This window comes from Scomber scombrus, chromosome 3 (genome assembly GCF_963691925.1).
Source record: "Scomber scombrus chromosome 3, fScoSco1.1, whole genome shotgun sequence".
Lineage (NCBI taxonomy): Eukaryota > Metazoa > Chordata > Actinopteri > Scombriformes > Scombridae > Scomber > Scomber scombrus.
In genome coordinates this window covers 6,370,230-6,391,657 of record NC_084972.1, presented here as the reverse complement: position 1 = coordinate 6,391,657, position 21,428 = coordinate 6,370,230, and the positions used below count along the sequence as shown (strand labels likewise).

The window sequence follows — 21,428 nt, the reverse complement described above, 5'->3', positions numbered from 1 at the left end:
ATCTGATTTTAGAAAAACAGCATGTGCAGTAGTACTTGTAGTTTCGGTGGAGCTCCATCACCCTCTCCTCCAGCTCCCGAGTCTGATTGGGAGCGAAGCGAAAATCGCTGACGTAGTCGGAGCCGTGGTCTTCCTGGTCGTAGTCGCCCAACTCGGCTTGAACGGAGTAGGAGCCCAGGAGGGCGTGAGTGACGAACGAGCACGGCAGTCGACCTGACAGCATGTCATCCCTCAGCTGCAGACACAGGTAGTATCTGTCAAATGAGACAAAAGGGGGGGATGAGGAGGGTGGGTGTTGGCAGTTAAACAAGCCTGAGCCAAGGCAAGCTCCAACAAGTATTCAGCGCAGTTAATCCATAGCAGTTAGTAGCATTCCAGGTCTAATCCTCGAAAGGAGAGAGGGATTTGGTTTGCTTTGACACAGGGGCAAATATGCCATGTACATTTTTATAATATGTTTATATAAACACATCTTTAACAACATAAAAAAGGCAAATCATCTGGAGAACTGACATGCATGAGCATTTCTCCTTTGATTAACTCTGACAGCACAGCCGGAGGAGTTACAACTCTTTATATTGTAAGAATGTGTGTGGTAAAGATGTATTCTACCTGGTAATATCCTCAGTGAGCTGAGAAGGGTCTGGAGGGTAGAACTTGACAGCGAAGGCAAAGTGCCAAGGAGAATCTGCGGAGAGATTAAAAAGAGAGCTGAGAGGTTAACTACCATGCAAGGCTTAGGAAAATTGTATAAAAATGTAATTAGAAGTGAATGATGGAACTGTATTTATTAGGTTAACACAGAACTTTGCATTAGTTTGTCTGTCAACAAATCAAATTTTATGATTTTACTAATTAAACTGCAATATTTATCATCTCAGCTACTTGGAAAAGACACTCACTTCGCATCTGCTTCTTGATCTCCTTGGAGGGGTCCAACCAGTTCTGAAAGACAGAAGGCAGAATTCACACAGGGCAGACTGGAAACATGGCTAATGCGCTCCCTGGTATCACATTTTGCTCTAATTGCCATCAGTGTTCCTAATGAAAGCTTCTCCATATGGTTAAATAAAGAAACGGAGCTTTCTTGTGCTGAGCCTTTCAAACAACCAGAGAGCAGATTTAATTCACACATCTGTTTCATCATTGTGTAGTAAAATCACTGCCAGCCAGTTACCTATCTGATCTCTTAACGCCTGAATCCTGCAGTGAGCCGAGTCAACTTATTTTTAGTTTATCTACATCTGTGAGTTCTTAAAAAGCACTAAATAAGATCATAATGATGAAAATGATGATGATGATGATGATGATGTATTACTAATAACAGCAATAATAATAACCATGTCCGTGCCACATTTCAGCAACACATCCAATAGCTGTCAAAACACCTTCAATACTTCATAACAGGCATTAGGATACACGTGATTACCAACATTTTTGCCATCTTGCAAATGTTGAGATATTTCCCTGAATATTAACTTTTTAATTTTAACCTGCGTATGGTGCTAGATCAAAGGTCAGGGTAAGACCAAAATCATTAGGGTCCATCAGCATCATGGATATTTTTGCCAATCCATCAAATAGTTGCAACACACAGTAGTTGTGTGCTGCCTGTGGTGCAGAGAGCTGACAGTAATCTGCACTAACCTGAATACAACACAGCAGCTGCTTGTTAATGTCTGAGTCTGTTGTGAAGCTGGTACCACATCACTCAGAGTGGAATCAGGAGCATGAAAGGTTGATACAGGAAAGAACAAACCCGTGGTGGGCAAGCTGCAAGCATCTCTGGCAAATATAAGCTGTGCCTTTGCATACACACACACACACACGCACCCACGTACACAAGCACAAACACACATACTCCAGTGTTTAATCAGGCTGCTAAAGACTTTAATGAGCCACAGGCATTTATCGCCCCCCTGAATCTATCTTGTAACAGCCAAGGCCAAAGAGCAGTCAATTAGTAAGGCGTTCTCTGCCGCTTTGCTTTTCTCTGCAGAAAGCAGAACTTTTTCTTTATCACGGACTGTTCAAGGTTTGGCTCTTGCTTGGTTCATAAAGCAATCACACGGAATAAATGTTCTCCCGAAGAGCGAAGATTGAATGCACTCTCTCCCAACTGAGACAGAAAAAAGGGCATCTGAAATGACATTTCAATTCTCAGGCTTGTTTGTACTACCAATCAGCAATGACCCCAGACAGTACGCTCAAGCTGCGCTCTGATAAGCCTGTCTTTGATGAGCCTGTCATATTGATCTAAGCCGTAGCCTTACCTGCACTCAAAGAGAGAAAATATTTGAACTTCAACGCCAGTTTACCTCTGTGACACCTCAGTTAACTTGTCTATATAGGCCAAGATCATACTCCATGCAAAGCCTCAGCCATCACACATGCATCAAGACCCAACATGTGAGCTGACAAAGCATGCACAAGCTGATGATGGTGACAGAGGATATGCTCCAGATGTTTAAAGGGACTTAGTCTTGTCATCTTTCCTATCTTCAAAAGGCAGGTGGTTTTTCTGTAGCCTGTTGTGAAATCACATACCTGTCCTTAAGGGAAGATTGCATCAGTCAAAAACCCAAAACCCACATCTACCAAATAGCTCTCATGTGAGTCGACAGCGAGGATCCATCAGTTCAGTGTGGATTACATAATTACGTGATCATAAGCCCGGTCTGTGCACACTGACAAGTCAACAAAGATCAGAGGGAAATATCTCAAGACCTTCTATTTGAAATGTCAAAATGATTTGTGAGCTGATTGGAGTTTAATGTATGTACACACTTATCAGAAGCAGAAATAATTAAACCTCAGAGGACAGAACAAAGAAGCACAGTGTTTGAGACAAAGTCAAACTAAACCATACGAGGAGCAAAAAAAAGCGAAAGATAATTCCATGAAGCTTAGAGAGTAATTTCAGCAAAGAAAAACAGCATTATTTCTCACTTATATCTAATAGGCATACAGATAGTTTTGGTTTTATATGGCCGATATCTGTCTTTGACATTTGGCGCAGAACTGTCAGAACAGTTTCCATATAAAGTATAGGTACATTTCTTCAAAATAAAGACTGCATCAACACTCTTCAAAGTCCACATTTTTAAAGCTGTACTGATCAGTATTTTTGTATAAAAAATGTGGTTCAATGACTAGATGAATGTGAAAAGATGATTATGGTGACAGGCCCACACATAATTATCACCCAACTCTGCAGTAGGATGTATTTCTAAATAATAAATGTAATATTTCAGTGTCAAAACATGCATCAAGTAAATGCATTCATATACCACCAGCAGTAAGTGAGTTTTTTCTGTAATTTGTTTCGGTAAAACTGACCTTCCAACACCTTTGCTGGAGGACAAAAAAAACACATTTTAGTCATACTGATTACATTAGCTAGTTAGCCTGGCTGACCTTCAACTAAAAACATGCCTATAGCTACAGGCTTAAGGTAAGCTAGCCTGCTCAACTTCAAACTCCTGGTTATGAAAGAAAGAAACACAAAAAGATGTCTCCATAGTCAGTTTGACCAAACTTTTCTTATTATCTGTTTTCCTGATAAACTGTGGCTCGTGGCTTCGGTCCATGGAGGTTTAACTCAACCAATGAGATTATTTCTGCCTCCAGAAAAACTCTGCCTCTGAGAAATATTTGTATAACTAAATGTATAATATGCAATTGGCAAACAGTAGATGAGACTTTTTTTTCATCTTTTCTCAAACTGCACAAGTTTTTCAATTGCCTCTTGTCCAGACTGAGCGTGGAAATTTCCATTTTCCATTCATCTTTGAATGATGGATAGCGTACCCCTGAGAGGGCCGACCCAGCCAACAAGCTAGACGAATACAGATCATTTTGTGATCCCCATATGTATGCATTGAAATTTCCCACAATGCCACTGTGATACAAAAATTCACTGACCTTCTGGGTGTCTGTGTCGGCAAAGGTCAAACCATAGTAGTCCTTCTCCAGCAGGTTGAGGTGCTCAAAGACCATGTCCATCAGGGTCTGTCCTTTGGAGTGTTTCTGAAAAGATAATCATACGTCACACAGCTGTGGTAAAAAGGTAAAAAACAATGCAGCAGAAAGTTTCTCTACTATGTTTTTTTAGTACCTTATCTACTACCTGCAGTCCTTTTTTATTGAAGTTTTATTTGGCGAAATTTGGCTGTCTAATATCAGAACCCATTACACAGCTGTGCTTGTCAAGATTGCTTTCCTGTTCTCTAGTTCTGCACGCAATAAAACATCTCGGCCATTTGGTGTTGTGTCACAGTCGGTGTGCATCAAACACTCGACAGGAAAAATGGACCGTGAATTGCTGAGTATGATGAACCCTGCTGTGTCATCTTGTGTTACTGTGTGGTTCACCTGTCTCTCTGTTTACCCTGCAGGTGGATTGTTAGTGTAACCTGGAGGGCCCCAGTGTGGTCCCAGGTGCCTGACTGCAGGGCAGCTCTCTCTCTCTCTGACTCACTGCCACTCTGCTGCAGGCACCCATTTGTTTTGGTGCTTTAGTTCTTTGCTTTGCACACACACACATTCTCCACTCATGCATCACATACACTACTGATATCCACTGATTTCCACACCCCATACTGTAAATATTTAGTTAACTCTATAATTTGGCTTAATACAGTCTCCTTTGTTAAACTTTAATGGTGTGTCTCCCTTTTGCAGTGGCCAAAGTGCCAAGTCATTACAACGGCAGACTGACTGGTCTGTAAAGTACGCCAAAATGTCTACTGCCAATGATAGACAGAGGTGAAGGAGAGAGTTTCAGGAACATTTTCTTTCACATTCAAGCGACAAATTTATGTTTTCACATTCAAGGGAGAGTTTTCATTAGAATGCACCAAAAATATTTTTCTCACAGTGAAGGAGCCTTAAACCATCATTATGTACAGTATTATATATATAAAGCATTGATGCAAGCAGTTTACCACAAATACTAAAAACAAACTTGGAATATGGCTGATGGCTGATATTTAAGGACTTTAACTCCTTATTTTTCTTCTTTTATGCATTTACTTTACTTACTATAAATAAATAACTGAAATAAAAACAAAGTCAAAGTCTTTTCAGGTAAAGTGTGGCTCGTTAGCACTGGATCAATTTTTACTCATTTGTAATACATCTAAGAGAAACACAAGATAAAATATTAAAACACCATCATCAATTCATGCATGTGCTCGTGTGCTACTGTTAAATATAGCAGAAGCCAGAAGAAGTATTTCATGTTCAGACCTAACACTGAGCCACACGTGCACAGTATTATACTCTCACAACCACAGCACCTCCTCCCCTCCAGCCTAGTTTGTGACAAGGAGATGGAGCATGCAGTTGCCAGGGAAACAGATGCAGTATTATCCTTCCGCTGTCTTGTTTCGTAATATCTCAAGGGCTATAAGGTTTGAAAAAAAAAAGTGTTTCACCCTTGCCTCATTATTGGTGAAAGGACGGTGGAATAACACTTGGGAGGTGCTTAGAGGCTCTTATCATGTCAGAAGGTCAGGTCGTCAATGGCAACATCGACTATGTAAAGAAAGCACACGCTGAATGACAGCTGTTTGATGCCAGCCAGGGAACTTAAAAAAATAAATAATCAGATGATGTCACCTGAAAGGACACAGAAAACCCAGGACAGAATCTTGGCAGTGTAAAAAGACAACTAACCAGGATGAAACACTCAGAATAGCCCTGTTCTACACATCGGCCCAGCCAGGCTTGAAGATGCATAGTCAGGAAGATTACACCCCAGTGACCAAGGGAAGGGGGGTGGTATGTGAGCGAAGTGAGTAAGGGCGTGGTGCGAGGGCATCTTCTGCTTGAGGACCACAGGGAGACTCAGCCATGCATCCATGACAAGAGACTTAATTATCCCATGAATGTAGCACCTCCTCCAGGGAGAGGGCTCCCAAAGTCTGGCCTGCTTTCTTAGCAACACTGTTATTACCAATTCCTGGAGCATCAGGGAGGCTCGGCTACACCAGGAAAGAAGTTCCACCCCGGCAATTAAAGACATGAAGTGAGAGCAAACCCAGTCCATGACCTGGAGGTCTGAGGTTCTCACTAAACTAAAATGTTTTAAAAACAAGGACTGACAGGAACCATAATGCAAACCATTGTTGTGGTGTGGAAAAGGCCCAGAGGTATTTTAGAATGTTTTCATTTTCATTTTTTTATTCAGAGATAGGCCGGTGCAGGCGTAACATTCCTCATATTCTTACCTCACACACTCACACATAAGAAGCACCCTCACCCTCCCCTCCCCATCCCAAACACCACCACAACAAACAAAGTTTCACGCACTTGTGCATAAGTATCCTAAGGGGTGGCTCATAATAACATTGCTCTTCTATTTTCTCCTTGGCTGCACCTGGCTTGTGACCATGTAATAACTATAGATTTCCTAACTCGCACTTAGCAGTCTGTGCTGAGGGCTTTTATTGGAGAAAAAGGAACATCCTGTGACTAATAAGTAGCGCTCGGTCTCATCTGAAGATTTTTAATGCCTGTACCAACTCGATGCTAAAACCTTAGTTTGGGGAGTATAAACACCCTTTTCATTGAGTAAACACAGTATATTTTACCACTCAGTGATTCAGAGTTAAAGGGGCACTCCACTGACCTTATGCATAAAGATCAATAAACTTCTCACATGCAGTACTACATATGAAAAAAACTGTATAATATCTTTCGTGTTTCAGAGGAGCTGTTTTTGAAATTCTGAGGAAATAACTTGGTGATGTATCAATCTAGCTCAAATTGAGCTTGAGACAGGAAGTCTGTGTTAAGACCTTTGGACATAGAGTTTGAAAGATGTAGGCATTAACAGGGATGGGAGCGTCTAACTGCTGCGTTCCATTTACCTCGGAAGTTGGAAGTCGGAACTGGGAATGACGTCACACCAGAGTTTAATTCGTTCCAGTTAAGAAGTCAGAAAACCAGTTCTAAGCAAGTTAGCCATGGATAGCGATACTAGTTGATAAAACGCATTTCGCTGTATTTTGCTCATACAAACAGCGTAGCAACATGTCCACAGATAGAAGTTGGACAGTGCTGTGTGTACGACTGATTTAATGAGACACAAATAAGACAAAACTGCTAATAAACAGGATATTACTACAACTTTCACACTGTTGATGCTCGGGGCTACCATCTTGGATTATGAGGTCGGGGCTGGTGAGGTACATCCGACTTTCCGAGTCGGAGATCTGACTTCAAAGGGCCTTCAAGTTGAAATTTCTGTCTGGGAACTCGGGAATCCCGACTTTCGAGTACAACTGGAACGCACCAAAACAAAAGACTCCATTGCGTTGCATTATGGGAATTGCAGGATCCAGTGTTTCTGGAGCTTAACCCAGGCTTAAGAGAACATTTCAGGATATCTTTAATATTTTAATATATTTCTTAACCTTTCTCTAGTGAGTCCATCATCTTAATGAACAACCAATGCATCATTGTTCGAGTGCCCCTTCACAGGAGGTAAAGAAAAGAAATATATATAGTTTTTAGCATTTCTAAGATCAAGATTGAACATGAGCAAGGGCAAAAAGTCCTTACAGTGCGCAGAAAAATTGGAATTAGAATCCCATGACAACTGGGCAGCTCCATCTGCTGAGCAAGATTGTGTGTCACGCTCCAGTACAGATGGTAAATGGACCATGTGGGTGACATTATTTTGTCAATTTCCTGATTTAGATCAGTAAGAACTGATGAATAAGCAAGCATAAGGATTTGAGCGTTCAATGTTTACTCACCAAGCCCACAGGAACACTTAAGATTGTGAGATGTCTCTAACAGAGTGGCCACACCCAATATTACAGGGAAATATGACGCATACTTATACAAATAGTCTTATTTGCCATGAACACTAATGAGAAAAGGAAACGTTGTTGATACTGCTGTTCACCTCCTTAGAAAAAAGGAATACAATTTTGTAGCAGTAATTTGTAACTATTTGAAACAAACTAAGGCAAACCAAGTCTTCCTGCCAATAAGGGCCCCGGATCAGAAAACACTCATGTAGAATGTTTTGGAAGGCAATTACAACCAACTGATTTTGTCGAGATTGAAATTTCACTGGTGCGAACAGCAAAGATTGATCACTGTTGTCACACAATCTTCCTCAGCTGATTGGGTTCTCACCAGTTATAATGGAATTGTAGATGTTCAAAATGAGGAACGTGTGATACGATTGAAAGCTCCAGAACAGCTACTAATGGACCTTGTGGTGGGATTGATTCGTCAACTACCCATTTTTTTAAACACACTTTTTGACGCTCATTACAATGGACGCATTTCGGGAGATACTCAAAGTGTTCAATATTGGGCACTACATATGTAAGGTGCGGATATAGGAGGAGTCGAAGTTGCAGGTACAAAATTCGTTACTTTATTTACTATACTTTAACAACTATAAAATCAGGGGAAAGGGTAGGGGGAAAAGTTCTGTGTGGCGAGAGTGGCTTTCTCTCAGTGGCGTCTCCCAGGTGAAGCACATCAGGTCCTAATAAGCTCTGAGCGCAGACGCACTCAGCGTGCGGCCTCTCCGCGGCACTGTCCAGGGTACTGAAGGTGACAGGTTAATGTGACACTCAAACCGCAACAAACTCCGGGCCGATGGACGTTTAACACGTTCATCACTCCACTTCCAGATGATAAAGCAGTTGAATAGGTCTTCTTAGAATAATGTTGAAAGGTAAACGAATAGAACATGATCTTACTTTTCCATCACGGCCTTGAAACACTTCCTCCACTCGACCATTCCTCCACATGTGACGTGGCAGCCTTTCATCATGAACAAGAACAAAATCTCCAACCTTGAATAAAGTTGATTTCACACTTCTGGTACAGTGAGCGGAACGCAACTCCATCAGATATTCTGTTTTCCATCTGTTCCAAAACTCACCCACCAGTTTGCGGCGGTAACTCCAGCGCTTCGTCAGCTGTTCTCCATCCACCTTCCTGTTGTCTGTGACCTGGACAGGCTCCGCCATTTCAAAGACGAATTCATCCGTTTCACTTTTCCAGACGAGGCCCAGGACCTTTAATGGAGTGGAATCGTTCCCTTGTTCCTGTTGTTCCTGTGACCATTTTTGTTGAAGTTCAGGACTGTTTGTTTTCCACTTACAAAAATCCATCCCCGCACTTGCCATGATTTCTCTGGCCTTTACACACAGCTCTTCCGCTGCGTCACTGTTGTCGGCTCCACTTATGAAATCATCCACATAAAGACATTCTTTTATTGTCCGTGCCACTTCAGGATTTTCTTCTTCATGTTGTTTCAGATGGTGTCGTACAGTAGCTGCCAACAGAAAAGGACTCGATGACACTCCAAACTGGACTCTGGTCATCCTGAGTGTTTTCACCTTTATCTCCCTTTGCGACATCAGCTTGTCATCTGTCCAGAGAAATCGCAGTGCGTCTCTGTCTCTTTTGTCGAGGGAGATTTGCAGAAAGGCTGACTTAATATCTGCCATTACAGCTACTGGATATTGTCTGAATTTGATCAGAATGTTCAAAAGGTCAGGATTTAAATTTGGACCTATAAGCAGACCTTCGTTTAATGAGCAGCTAAATTTCTCATGAGAGGAGGCATCGAATACAACTCTTAATTTTGTCGTAGCTCTGTCTTCTTTTATGACTGGATGATGTGGTAAATAGTACACTGGGTCATTTGTCACATTATCATTGACTATTTCCACTATATCTTCTTTTAAATAGTTTTGAATAACAGCGTCATATCTTTCAAAAAGAGTTGGATTAATTTTAAACCTTCTCATTAGATTATCAAATCTGCTTTTAGCTGTAACATAATTTGAGGACATAGTTACATGCTCATTTTTCCAGGGCAGTCGGACTTCGTATCTGCCGTCAACAAACTTCACAGTTTCTTCAAATCTTTTCAGAACTGTTTCATCTGTCTCGGAATATAACTCTTCCTTACCTATTCCGAGTGACTCCAGTTCCCAAAAACTGCGCAACTGGTTGGAGAGCGCTTGGTCTTGCTCCACACAGACATGCAGCAGTTCAACGTCAACAGCTTCGGTGACAATATTCAGTGTGGTGACTTCTCCTTGCACAAGCCATCCAAACACACTCTCCAGCGCAACAAGTCCGTCTTCCAGCTTTTCCATTTTGCCAGTGACAATTCTCCAGTACTGGTCTCCTCCAATTAGGACTCCCAGTTCTTCTGATTCCATTCCTCTCACGGGAACATCCGCCATAGGCATTCCTTTTGACTCCAAATCATTTCTTATCGTTTCACTTGCCATTTTAATAATTGAAGAGCTCACCTTGGGCGTCTCCAGGAGCTGAACTTCGATATTCTGATTATTTCTGATGTTCCTTAACTCTTACAATTACGCGCTATATGTCTGCTACCTAAACACACAAAACACTTTCCTTCTTTTCTCAATTTTTCTCTCCTCAGTTCAAGAGTCAGTTCTGTACAGTTCTTAGATCTATGATTGTTTCCTCCACAGAATACGCACCTTGGCTCATCTCTGACACTGACAGCGTGGAACGAGGCTGTAGAGGCTGTGTAAGATCTCCTTTTTTCCGGTATTCTCTTCTCCGCATAGGGCCTTTCCCATTGTTTCTCTTTATCTGGTTGTTGCACATTCTGGGTGAGATTAGCTGTTCTTTCACGACTTTCAACCTCCTTTTGGAAGAACGTCATCAGGCTTTGGACACTGAACGTGTTGTCATTATTTGCATCATCTCTTTCACTACCGTTTTGACGGGTGAACTGCAAAGCCATTTCTTCTGGTATCATCTTCATGAGAATAGGGCAGAGCAAGTTGCCATAACTGTCAGAGACTACTCCCATTGAGCCTAAACTGCGCACTTGTATCTCGATGTCATCATATAGCCTGCGTAAAGCTGCGACATCCCAGGCCTTTTTTACTGGTGCCAGATTTAATAGCTTATTCATATGTGCATTTATGATGAGATCTTTACGCCCAAATCGGCTGATAAGCATTTTCTTTGCATTGTCATAATTTTCGTCTGATAAAGAAAGTCCCATAACTACATTAGCTGCTGTACCATATAAAAACGATTTCAAATAGGTAAATTTATCAGACTTGGTTAGACTTGCATTATTGTCAACTGCTGTCTCAAACTGGCTCCAAAAACTCTGCCACTTACTGACATCTCCGGAAAACTTCTCCATGACCAATTTTGGCAACTTGACTGCTGGAAATCTTCTCACCTCATTGTTTGAATATTGGGTAGCCACTGAAGCTGCGCTCTGATTGTCGTCCGTATTTCTCAGGATGCGTTTTATCCTGGTCTTTCTTGATATGATTCGATCCATGTATTCAAAGGTTGAATTGACCTCATCTTCCAAATCATCCACTGCTGTCTCCGCTTCAATGTCATGATCACTATCCAACAAAGCTCTTTCTCTCGCCGTCAGATGTTCCAAGTATTCATCCAGCACATCTATGCTGGGATCTTCTTTTCCAACCTCCCGATCAATCTTGTCCAAGAGTCGTGTCGTAGCGGCCCGTACTGCTCCCCTTAGTTTCTTTTGTCTTTGCAGGTTCGACATTGTTGCTTTGTCCTATTGTCCGCGTCTTCAGCTGTCATGCGTTCTTTTTGTTTCTTCTCTCGGGTTTTCGGCACCAAAATGTAAGGTGCGGATATAGGAGGAGTCGAAGTTGCAGGTACAAAATTCGTTACTTTATTTACTATACTTTAACAACTATAAAATCAGGGGAAAGGGTAGGGGGAAAAGTTCTGTGTGGCGAGAGTGGCTTTCTCTCAGTGGCGTCTCCCAGGTGAAGCACATCAGGTCCTAATAAGCTCTGAGCGCAGACGCACTCAGCGTGCGGCCTCTCCGCGGCACTGTCCAGGGTACTGAAGGTGACAGGTTAATGTGACACTCAAACCGCAACAACATATGAGCATGGACAGCATGTCTCCAGTCCTGTGCAGCATCAGACAGAGGTCTTGTAGAAGAGATTCACAAGCAGGATACTGGAGTGTGAAACAGGCAGGCTGCCATCAATTAGCCCAGACAGAAGCCTGATTGAACTCTGCTATCTCAGGTCCAGAGACAGCAGCCCTGGATTTGGATGTCTAGATACATTCTTAGTGAGCTAAATCTAAAATTGGACCTAAACAAAAAAAGCAAAGTCACTTCAGCAGTTAAATAATTGAATATGAAGTCATTCCTCCACAATCTTGCAAATATTATTTTAGAGGTAAAATATAGAGCTGTTCTGCCACAGTTATATGCTGCTATAAGTTACAACTGAGTTTTTTTACGTGCATTTATCTATACCAATGGACTTTCATCTATGCCTTCAGTTTCCCTTCACAGCAAGTTAATATCCTATTTCACACAGCCAGGGTAATGACCATATATATCTATGTGGAATGAAGACTTTCAAATGGCACTATTTTTATTTTTTTTTATTTCTTTTTGTGCCACTGTGTGTATTAAAAAAAAAAACATTGCTTTGACTTCACCCCCCTGGTGTGCTCTCAGCGTGGCACCCTCGCTGTTTTTCTGTGTGCCTGTTTTATCCACTCTTTGCAGCACTATACACCACACACAACTGCCCACAGAGGAAAAATAACAACAAAGGAGGAAAAAGGAAAAAAAGAATGTTTCGCTCAAAGCATGTTCAGGCTAATTTAAAAAAAAAAAAACATGTTTTGGCAAATTGTTTTCCAGTCACCCGTACCTCCACTTCTCCTTCATAGTCGGATGAGTCCAGCAGGGTCACTTTGAAGGGGGCGGTTTTAAGTCGTTTGGAGCCTTTCTGAGGAGATTTGAGATTCTTGTTTGGGGACGTCTTCTCAGACATGTCATCTGTTTCAGTGTGTTCGTCCAGATGCTTGGAGTTCTGTTCCTTTATATGTGAAGAAAAACAACGAGAAACAAAGGCAGTCAAATAATGCAGTGATGGATTTCATCTTTCAATCATGATACCTGCATGAGTTAAATACTTTGAAGTAGTGTTTCAGCACAGTGCCACAAAAACAAGTTCTTTAGCAAACACTTTCAGCAGTATTTTTCACATTACATTATCCCTCCTGGACGAACATCATAGTGTTTGGCTTTAGTAGCCTGAGTGAAAATCAGTGGTGCAGAATCAGCATTGGCACATTAATAGATATTGGATTTAAGGCACTGTATGAAATCTATGGAAGTCTGCTAATTAAAATACTGAAAAGCTTATAATATACTGTAGATCTGCTTGAACTCCAAGTTACTAGATTTATCACTGAAATACAAGACAAAACAGACATCAGACATAAAACCAGTCATGAGTGATACTATCACTGTATTTCAAAGAGTCTCCATATCCTATACAACAAAGACTCTGTTTCAGATAAGGCCTAACTGTTGCAACATCAAGTAATACTGTAAGTTAATGAATCCAGGGGAAAAAAAGCCTTCATAATCACTGTCATCTTCATTATCTACAATGCCCAAAGGCTTGTTTTTAAGGAGGCGATGTGAACAAACGAGCCCTGTTTCTTCTACAGTTGGCTCAGCTCAGGAGAACGGCAGATCAGGAGTGGTACTTTAGAAAGCCAATTCAGGTCCTGCAGTGGCTTTTAAATTAAAAGCTAACATTCCCTGTAATTTCCTGTGTTTTGCCTTCACACAACCACCAGGAAATCAGTCTGTGGTTTCTGCAGTGTTTCGCCGACCTGTTTGGCCATCTTGTTGTCCGAGGCTGAGTCCTGCATGGCTGCCGCTGCCCCCTGCCTTCTGGGAGGACTCCTGTCTCTGCTCTTTTCACCTCCGACTCAGGGCCTGCCTCTGTTGCTTCAGCAAAGTAACACCAACCTGCGGGGGGAGAAACGAGAACACAGCAAATATTTTAAGTCAGTGTCTCATCTGAGTAGAGCCGTCACTTCAAAATCGTCAAGCGCGTTTCTGCTTTCGGAATCAAAAGAGAGGATATGACAGCGGGAGAACACGGGTGCATTCACCCTCAAACAATACCAGGCCTCGTCTTTATTACAAATTCTGAAAGCTGTATCGTCTTCATGCAACAAAATTTTCCACTGACTTAATTCACCTTGTCATCAAGGACATTTACTTTAATTATAAAATCCCTCACTGAGCCAGATAATGATCATCTATTTAAAAAAGTCAAGATCTGGCAGTAAGGATGATGATTACCAAAAAGAAAGAAGAAAAAAAAGGAAGTAGTGAATGAGGCCATGAGCTCTACCATCGCTCCTCATGATGATCAATAGTGGATTATTTCATTCAGGACAGTGTTAAAGCAAAAAAACTGTCAGTCTGTATCACTGCATGGTGCAATGGACTGTGTGGTTGACTAAAGGGCATATCATGTAGTTGAATGACTTCTTTGATTTCCCTGATAAAGCACAAATTTCTTTACAATAAAAAGCTGCTGCTATTAATCAGTGACACATAGGTGCGTACACTGTAATATTACAGTGCAGACAGGTGCTTTGTTAGAGTTGTGTGGGTTTGTTATGCATCATCAGTATTTCAGTTCTTTTGTGATCAAGTGTTGTCATTTTTCTTTCCCTGTGCAGCCACTTCCCCGCAGCCCGCCTCATCTGCTTCCACTTCAGTGCAGTCAATACGCTCGCTTCAAGGTTTTAACCGTTTAGTGCAACTATTTAAATTTGAGTTTTGGCACCGTGGCTCTCTAACAAATCTGAGCAAGCCTGAAATAGACTGTCCCTGATCTTGCAAAACCTCCAGTGGAAGAGCCTTGAGATACACAGCATTTAATGAATGTGAACACATATTAAAAAGAAAGATTCACAAGTGACGACTAAACAGCTAAGGATGCTGGGGGTGGGTGGAGGGAGTTAAGCGAGGATTCGGAGCTGAGTGTTGTTGTGGGCACACTGGATGAGTGTAAAATGTTTATATTTAGAGACATAGGTTGTGGACGTATGTGATTGGAGGGTTTATGGAACATTATTTTATGACTTCTTACTGTCTGAATAACCGCAAGACTCCATTTCTACATTTTCCACCAAATCAGTTGGTGCTTGTAGGTTATAGGTGCAGGTGGAGAATGAGTATGGAGTATGTTATCGTATTATCATATTATGCTATTATATTATCATTTTATCAGTGGTTTAAAATGATCTTTGAATAACAATATCGTTTATCGCGATTATTTCTGAGACAATATATCGTCCAACAAAAGTAGTTATCATGACAGGCCTAAAGGTATGTATCATAAACACGCTACTTACATGTTTACAAAGTCTTTGTTTATAAGTTTTATGTGCTAGTTTATGCTCTTGTTTCGCCAGTGCAGATGTATATTTGATGTCTCATGAGCCCATGTCAGCTTGGATACTTTATAACACAGAAATAAAAATCACATTGTATTGCATTATATTGCACTCTACTTGGGAGAAACCCGCAGTTCAACCTCCCCCAGAATGCATCTCTCCCCAGTCTGTGCAAAGTGGGGAATTTTTTTAAAAAAGGAAAGAAAAGAAAAATAAGCCTTTGCTGTGTGCTTCTGAAGACACAAAAAAGCAAAAATTCACTGTGAATAATACGGATAGTTGAACATTTCTTGCTCCATTGTGGAGACGAGATTGTCTATTTTTGTCCACTTATCCAAGTGAGAGAAAGAAGAAAAAGAAGCTCCCCAAAATGCCAGACACTCTGTGGATGGATATTTTTGTGATCCAGGCTGGATTTTTCTTTATACACAATCAGTAGATTCGCCAGAAGATGAAAAAGATGCTCATGATCCTGGAACATGTTCTTCTTTGACCTCTTATAAAAGGAGGACAAGGCGTATAATGTGTGAGTGTATCCACATTGGGATCTGATCTGCTCAACATAATACCAGTGTATTATAGCGCTCCCCTGACAATACCCCAGGACCTTGTATATAATCCAGTCACTTTATGACCCTGGAGGTCTCTCCGCCCCCACAAGCTGCAAACCACATCAACATAATACACCTGGGGGTTTGTGGGCAATCATGGCTGACGACTGAGGTGGGAACACAACCGGTTCACACCGGTTCAGAGAAGAGACAACCCCCCTCCGACTCCCAGCCGGGGAAGGTCTTGATCTATAGTAAGTGGTTAAAGGAGTGTGAACACCCCCACCCCCACCCCTCCTTCCTCCTTCCTCCTCCTCCTCCTCCTCCTCTTCCTCCTCCTCTGCTGCGCTATCACAACTGTCCCATTACTTACAATCACACTGATTTGACAGAAATGAATTCCCCTCCCTGGGGACAAAAATGAAGCGTGGAGTGGTATGTCCGCTCAGGGCCTCATTTCCCCCCTTTCTGTCTGATCCATCTGGGCACTGAGCTATAAAGTTGCTCCATCAATTTTCCCTCCCTGGCTGAATCATCATATGACTGGCAAACAAACTCCCTGATTGGGACTGGAAAAAACTCCGTCGGGTATCGTGTTCTGATGGCGCAGGAAGCAAACACCCTTCCACCAACACCGCCTTGTCTTTCTCTTATCGCATTCACCTCTCGATCCCATTCAGTCAAGCTGAAAATGAGGACCGTATCCCCTGTGTGTTCCAGGTGTGCGCTTTCTTATTCTGTCCGAATCAAACAGAAGGTGATGTCCCCCCTCGCTTAACATCCATCTGGGCTACACGACATGATGCATTCATCCACAGCCAGAGCTTGCATTCACACCAACAAATTACCCGAAAACAGCAGCAATCTTTGCATTTCTATCCCCACCTCTGACATTTTTTTCAATACCGTTCCGAACACATTACAAAGTGTCCAGACAACCGTGACACATTTTCCAACCAATCCACAAATCGATAGTTACTGTTGCTTTGAAGTGGTCGTAAAGGATTTGCGCCGTACGTGTCGGCCAATAATGAATAAGGGCCCTTCGAGGACACATGCGGATACGGGCGTGCATGCGAGTGCATCGAATTGAGAATACTAATCGAATAATCCAAACTTAGTTGTGGTAAATGGGATCCCTCAGTGAGACATCTTCTCATTAAATCAGATTAATTGCCAAATTAACACAGATGGATGTCACAGAGCGAGGCAGTAGAGCCCTTAGAATGTGTTCATCTCCTGTTGCAGACTATTACCCACGATCTCCTCTGTCGACCTGGCGACCGAGACCTCTGCAGAGGAGAAGAAAGCACCTCATGGCACAGGAATACACCGCACGTTGCCTTTGTTGTACACTGTGCGCAGTTCACCGACAATGTCTGCCTTTGATATCTGCCATCAGTAATAATAATTCATCACAGTGGAAAGCACATTGTTTCCTTGGAGGGTTATGAAACACTACTCTTCCCTAACAAGCGCAGCCCTCTCCTCCCTCGTCCGTCCTGCCTCTTTCTCTTCATCCTCATCAGAGGTACGCTTTAATCTAAGCAAGGCAAGTGGAGGGAGAACGAGAGGGAGAGAGAGAGAGAGGAGCACGCATGTCTGTGGAAGAGTACTGGCTCAGCTCCGAGATGCAGTTGCCATGGTAACAGCATAAAGTACTCTTCTTTTTTTTCTGCTTCTTCTTCTTCTCCCACCCGATCGTCTCTTTCCCTCGGAGGAGTGACGGAAAAAACAGGAAGACAACCTGAGCAAGGAGGGAAGATTAGAGGCCAAAAGGATGAGATGGCAGGAAACAAGGAAGGAACGAGGATAAATGGAAATGATAAGAAATGACAAGAGAGAGAGGGAGGAGGGGCGGATGAGCTGATGTGGCATCGTGATTCAAAGGAAATGTCAAGCCTCCCCTCCTGTTAGCGGTGGAGGAGCTAAGCACGCCGGATGGAGAGGTTGAAGCAGAGATGCGGGGCCCGCTGCCGCTGCTGCTAACCCTCCTCTATCATCTACCACAACCTGCTCCTCTTCTCTCAGCCCCTCACACACAGCACCGTCATCACTATTTGGCCAGCACACAACTCTAATCCAATTGTACAATCCATGGTCCTGCTCCGTGGTCTTAATCACATTTATCCATTAGTGCAAAATACAGAGTAATCAAATAGACCAGTGTGCTGCCAAAAGAGAAACACACAAACACAATAACTACAACACCCTGACTACCTTGTGAGTGTTTCTCATAAAATATTATTATGTAGTGTGTTTTCAGACAGAATGGCTTCAACTGTTTGTATTACAGTCATGTAGAGTATGCAACTAAAGCTATCAGTCATGACTGAATGGCCTTATTGTATTAAATTAGCACATTAAACCGTTAAAAGTGTCAAATTTGAATATAAATTTACATATTACTGTTTTCGTGAAGCAACAGTGGTGATTAATAGCATATATAGGCTTGTGTTGTAATACAGGTACACAGTGATGGGAGTTATTTCAGTAATCCAGAGTTTTGTAAGAAAAGGTCCTGGTTATTTTCACTTCTAAGACTTTAAAAACTGCATTAAAAGATATCTGCTGTTTATGTGATTTAAAAAAAACCCTGTATTTCAGAAAAATTTCTTGTATAAAACTCCAGACCAAGCTTTAAATTCTGTTCTATTCTATCAATTCAGCCACTGCCATTATTCCCTTTGTATTCCAACTCTTTCTAACATTGTCGCATTTGTATTTTCTAGATCGTTTTTATGTATGGAAATGAATTGTGTTTTGTACTTGCTTGCAGACTCGATTGCCTCAAATTGTACCTTGAGGGATTAATTGAATTGAAATTAATTGCTACAGCCCTGATTTGGTTCAGTGGCTCATGCACCTGGTTATCAAACCACATTACTAGACTGATGGGAACAAGCCTAAGAGACCACAGCCACATTAACAGCTCTGTAAGGCTGAACTTTTGTTAGCTAACATCAACTTACTAATATGCTCACAGTGACAATGACATGTTGATGTTTGCCATGTGTAATGTCCCAGAATTCTTCCTAATCCCATGGATGTATTATAAGAGCAGAATTTATGATCCATGGAGGTTTTATATGTGTAAAACTTTCCTCAAGCAGACAAAAGCAAATAAAAGATCTATGGCGTCATCACAATGTAAAGTCTGTGGGCCGAGTAGGGAACTCATGGGCAGGGCCAACGGGAGAAAAACTACTGAGCATGTGCAGTGGGCCGCAAGAAACTTTTTTTGGCATAGGAATGGGCGCCATTTTTCGTGCGGTATCCAGCTCTTATAATACATTCATGTGTTTACCATCTTGGTAAAGCTTAGTGAACATGCTTACATTTGGCTAATTTACACCAAACACAAAGTACAGCTGAGGCTGATGGGAAAATCTTTAGTTTTGTATCTAGTCATAAAGCAAAGATGCTGATGGAGGTATGAATACATGTACTCAATTTCATGGCAAAGCATCCAAACATTTCACTCCACCAGAAATCTCAACCTCATGGTTCCACTGAAGGAAAAGTAAATGGATCAAAGATAAGAAAACACACTTCCATAACCAGCAACTACTCCTGTTTTGTAACTCTATAGCCTCATGTGTGTTTTCATACATTCTAAGATCAGTGGGTACTTGCTACTGTACTGGCCAGTAAAATCTGAACAGCTCATCAAGTTGTCAACACCTCCGGCACTTCCTCCTAGAAAGCAGCAATTCTAGTGTCTGCACTGTTCCCCGGCACACTGCAATAGATATGTCAGTGAGAGGTCATTCAGTCACTCAGAGAGAAGGATGGGAGGCTCAAGGACACTGCTCTCTTTCACCAACATCACACGTAAACACACAGCCTGTCATACACACCGACAACTGCTGATGGGAGCCACTCAAGTATCGCCCAGAGCGCTTTTTTTCTCTTTTCTTTTTACACAGCGTCGATGCATTATGGTATGCTGGCTGTTTTTCCACTTTAGTGTATTGAGTATTGAGTTCCTAAGATGACAATGGAGTCCTAATACCTCTTGTAGCTAGAGTACCTTCTCATTACTCTGCTAAGTTTCCTGGGTGAGCCTCTACCAACAGATGATGACTGATGAGGCCTGAATGGAAAGACTGAGGCTCAAGTACAAGACAGCAGCAGCAATTGTATACCTCTTGAAGCTTCACATTCCTTTGAACAGAAGAATGTTGCCTCCATGTAGTACTAACACGTGTTTGGCTTCCTGGCAGCAGAACAGGTACAGTTTGGCACTCGGCTAAATTAAAGGGGTTCCTTTTTAGATGAGTATCAACACACATAGTTACACATAGAGAAGAGAATTGTCAGGATCCAACAGCAGGCTGCGGAGGCATCATTCTGTCACAGTGTATCTAATGGAAGCTGACCTTTCCCTTGCTGCGCCAGAGACCACTGGTGCATGCACTAGTAGGGACGCCTCGCCGCTGACAGTTCCGTCCCTGAAGCTGCCAGACACGATGCACCGGAGGGACCACAGATGCACATCGTCCCCCCTCCCCCCCTCAAACATGCCCTATCATCACACCCCTCGCTCACAGCTGATACTCTGATGAATGACCATAGCTAAAGAGAAACATGGCATACTAACGGGAGTATAGAGCAGGGAAATGAGGACATGGGTGTGGGAGTGCACGGGGCAGTTGAACAGGCATCATTGTGAACCTTGCGGGCAGGGAGACACATGGTGACAAGACAAAGCTTGTTGGCTTGTCAAGACTAACATAGTCAAGTCTAAATTTAAGAGGCACAAATGTGACACACTGAGCCATGCTACTTAAAGGCATTACCCTTCAATTGGTTTGTTTTTGAGATATTCTCTTTTGTCTCCTGTGAGCGTCTGAGCTTCAATTGCCAGTCTTCCAGCAGTTGTTGTTTCTTCTAAAAGCCCACTTTTGTCTGGATAATTAGAATTTCATGGCAGGAAATCAAACTCTCTTCGCCAAATGTAAATAATTTGAAGATATTTTCTACAGACAAGTGATCCACATTTATCCCATCAGATATACGCAATCTGTTGGATGTAAATTAATCTTCGGTGCAATATTTGGAGATGAAAGCCTAGGTGCTTCCTGTTTTTATCAGTTCCTGTCAAAGAAAACACACAAAAAACCCAGGGAAAAAAAGCGCTGTCACATTCTCAAAGGCCAGTGTGTAATTGTCTCAGCGTGAAGCCTCCACCGTGCTCCAGTTAATTAGAGACTGTCACAATGGTTGCACTCCCCAAACTCGATTCTTCACCACTATAATCTCTGAGCAGGAAAATTATTTCCTGCAGCTCAGGACCGCAATTACAGCTGTTTTCGCCTTTCAGTGAAGCGCTGATGACAAAAAAAAAAAACAGGTCAGTGCTGTTTGGATAATGTTCCAGTCTGTTATTTTAGCCTACTCACAAGCAATTCCAGAGTTTAGTGTATAGCTGACTTTAAAGGCAGTTCAATCACAAAAACAGATAAGAAAGTTTGGACACATAGATCCTTATACTGGAAATATTCATTTATCGTTTGCACATATTTCTTAGCCACAAGTTCACAAGTTTAAATCGATAACACAAGACAACTCCAGCATCCTATATAACTCACCAGATTCCCAGACAAG

The 21,428-nt window shown here is 42.1% G+C and overlaps 1 protein-coding gene across 2 annotated transcripts in view; it reads right to left on the bottom strand.

Annotated features, from left to right (window-relative positions):
- Nucleotides 1–21,428, bottom strand: part of LOC134004717 (band 4.1-like protein 1) — an 81,443-nt gene that overhangs the window by 28,830 nt on the left and 31,185 nt on the right. For both annotated transcript variants that reach the window (XM_062444085.1, XM_062444094.1), the window contains exons 2-7: nt 13,684–13,822; nt 12,708–12,875; nt 3,925–4,029; nt 903–945; nt 613–688; nt 36–254 (exon numbers count right to left, since the gene is read on the bottom strand). In XM_062444085.1, coding sequence (XP_062300069.1) covers nt 36–254; nt 613–688; nt 903–945; nt 3,925–4,029; nt 12,708–12,875; nt 13,684–13,722 — 650 coding nt within the window. In that variant the 5' untranslated portion in view covers nt 13,723–13,822. The remainder of the gene's footprint in view (nt 1–35; nt 255–612; nt 689–902; nt 946–3,924; nt 4,030–12,707; nt 12,876–13,683; nt 13,823–21,428) is intronic.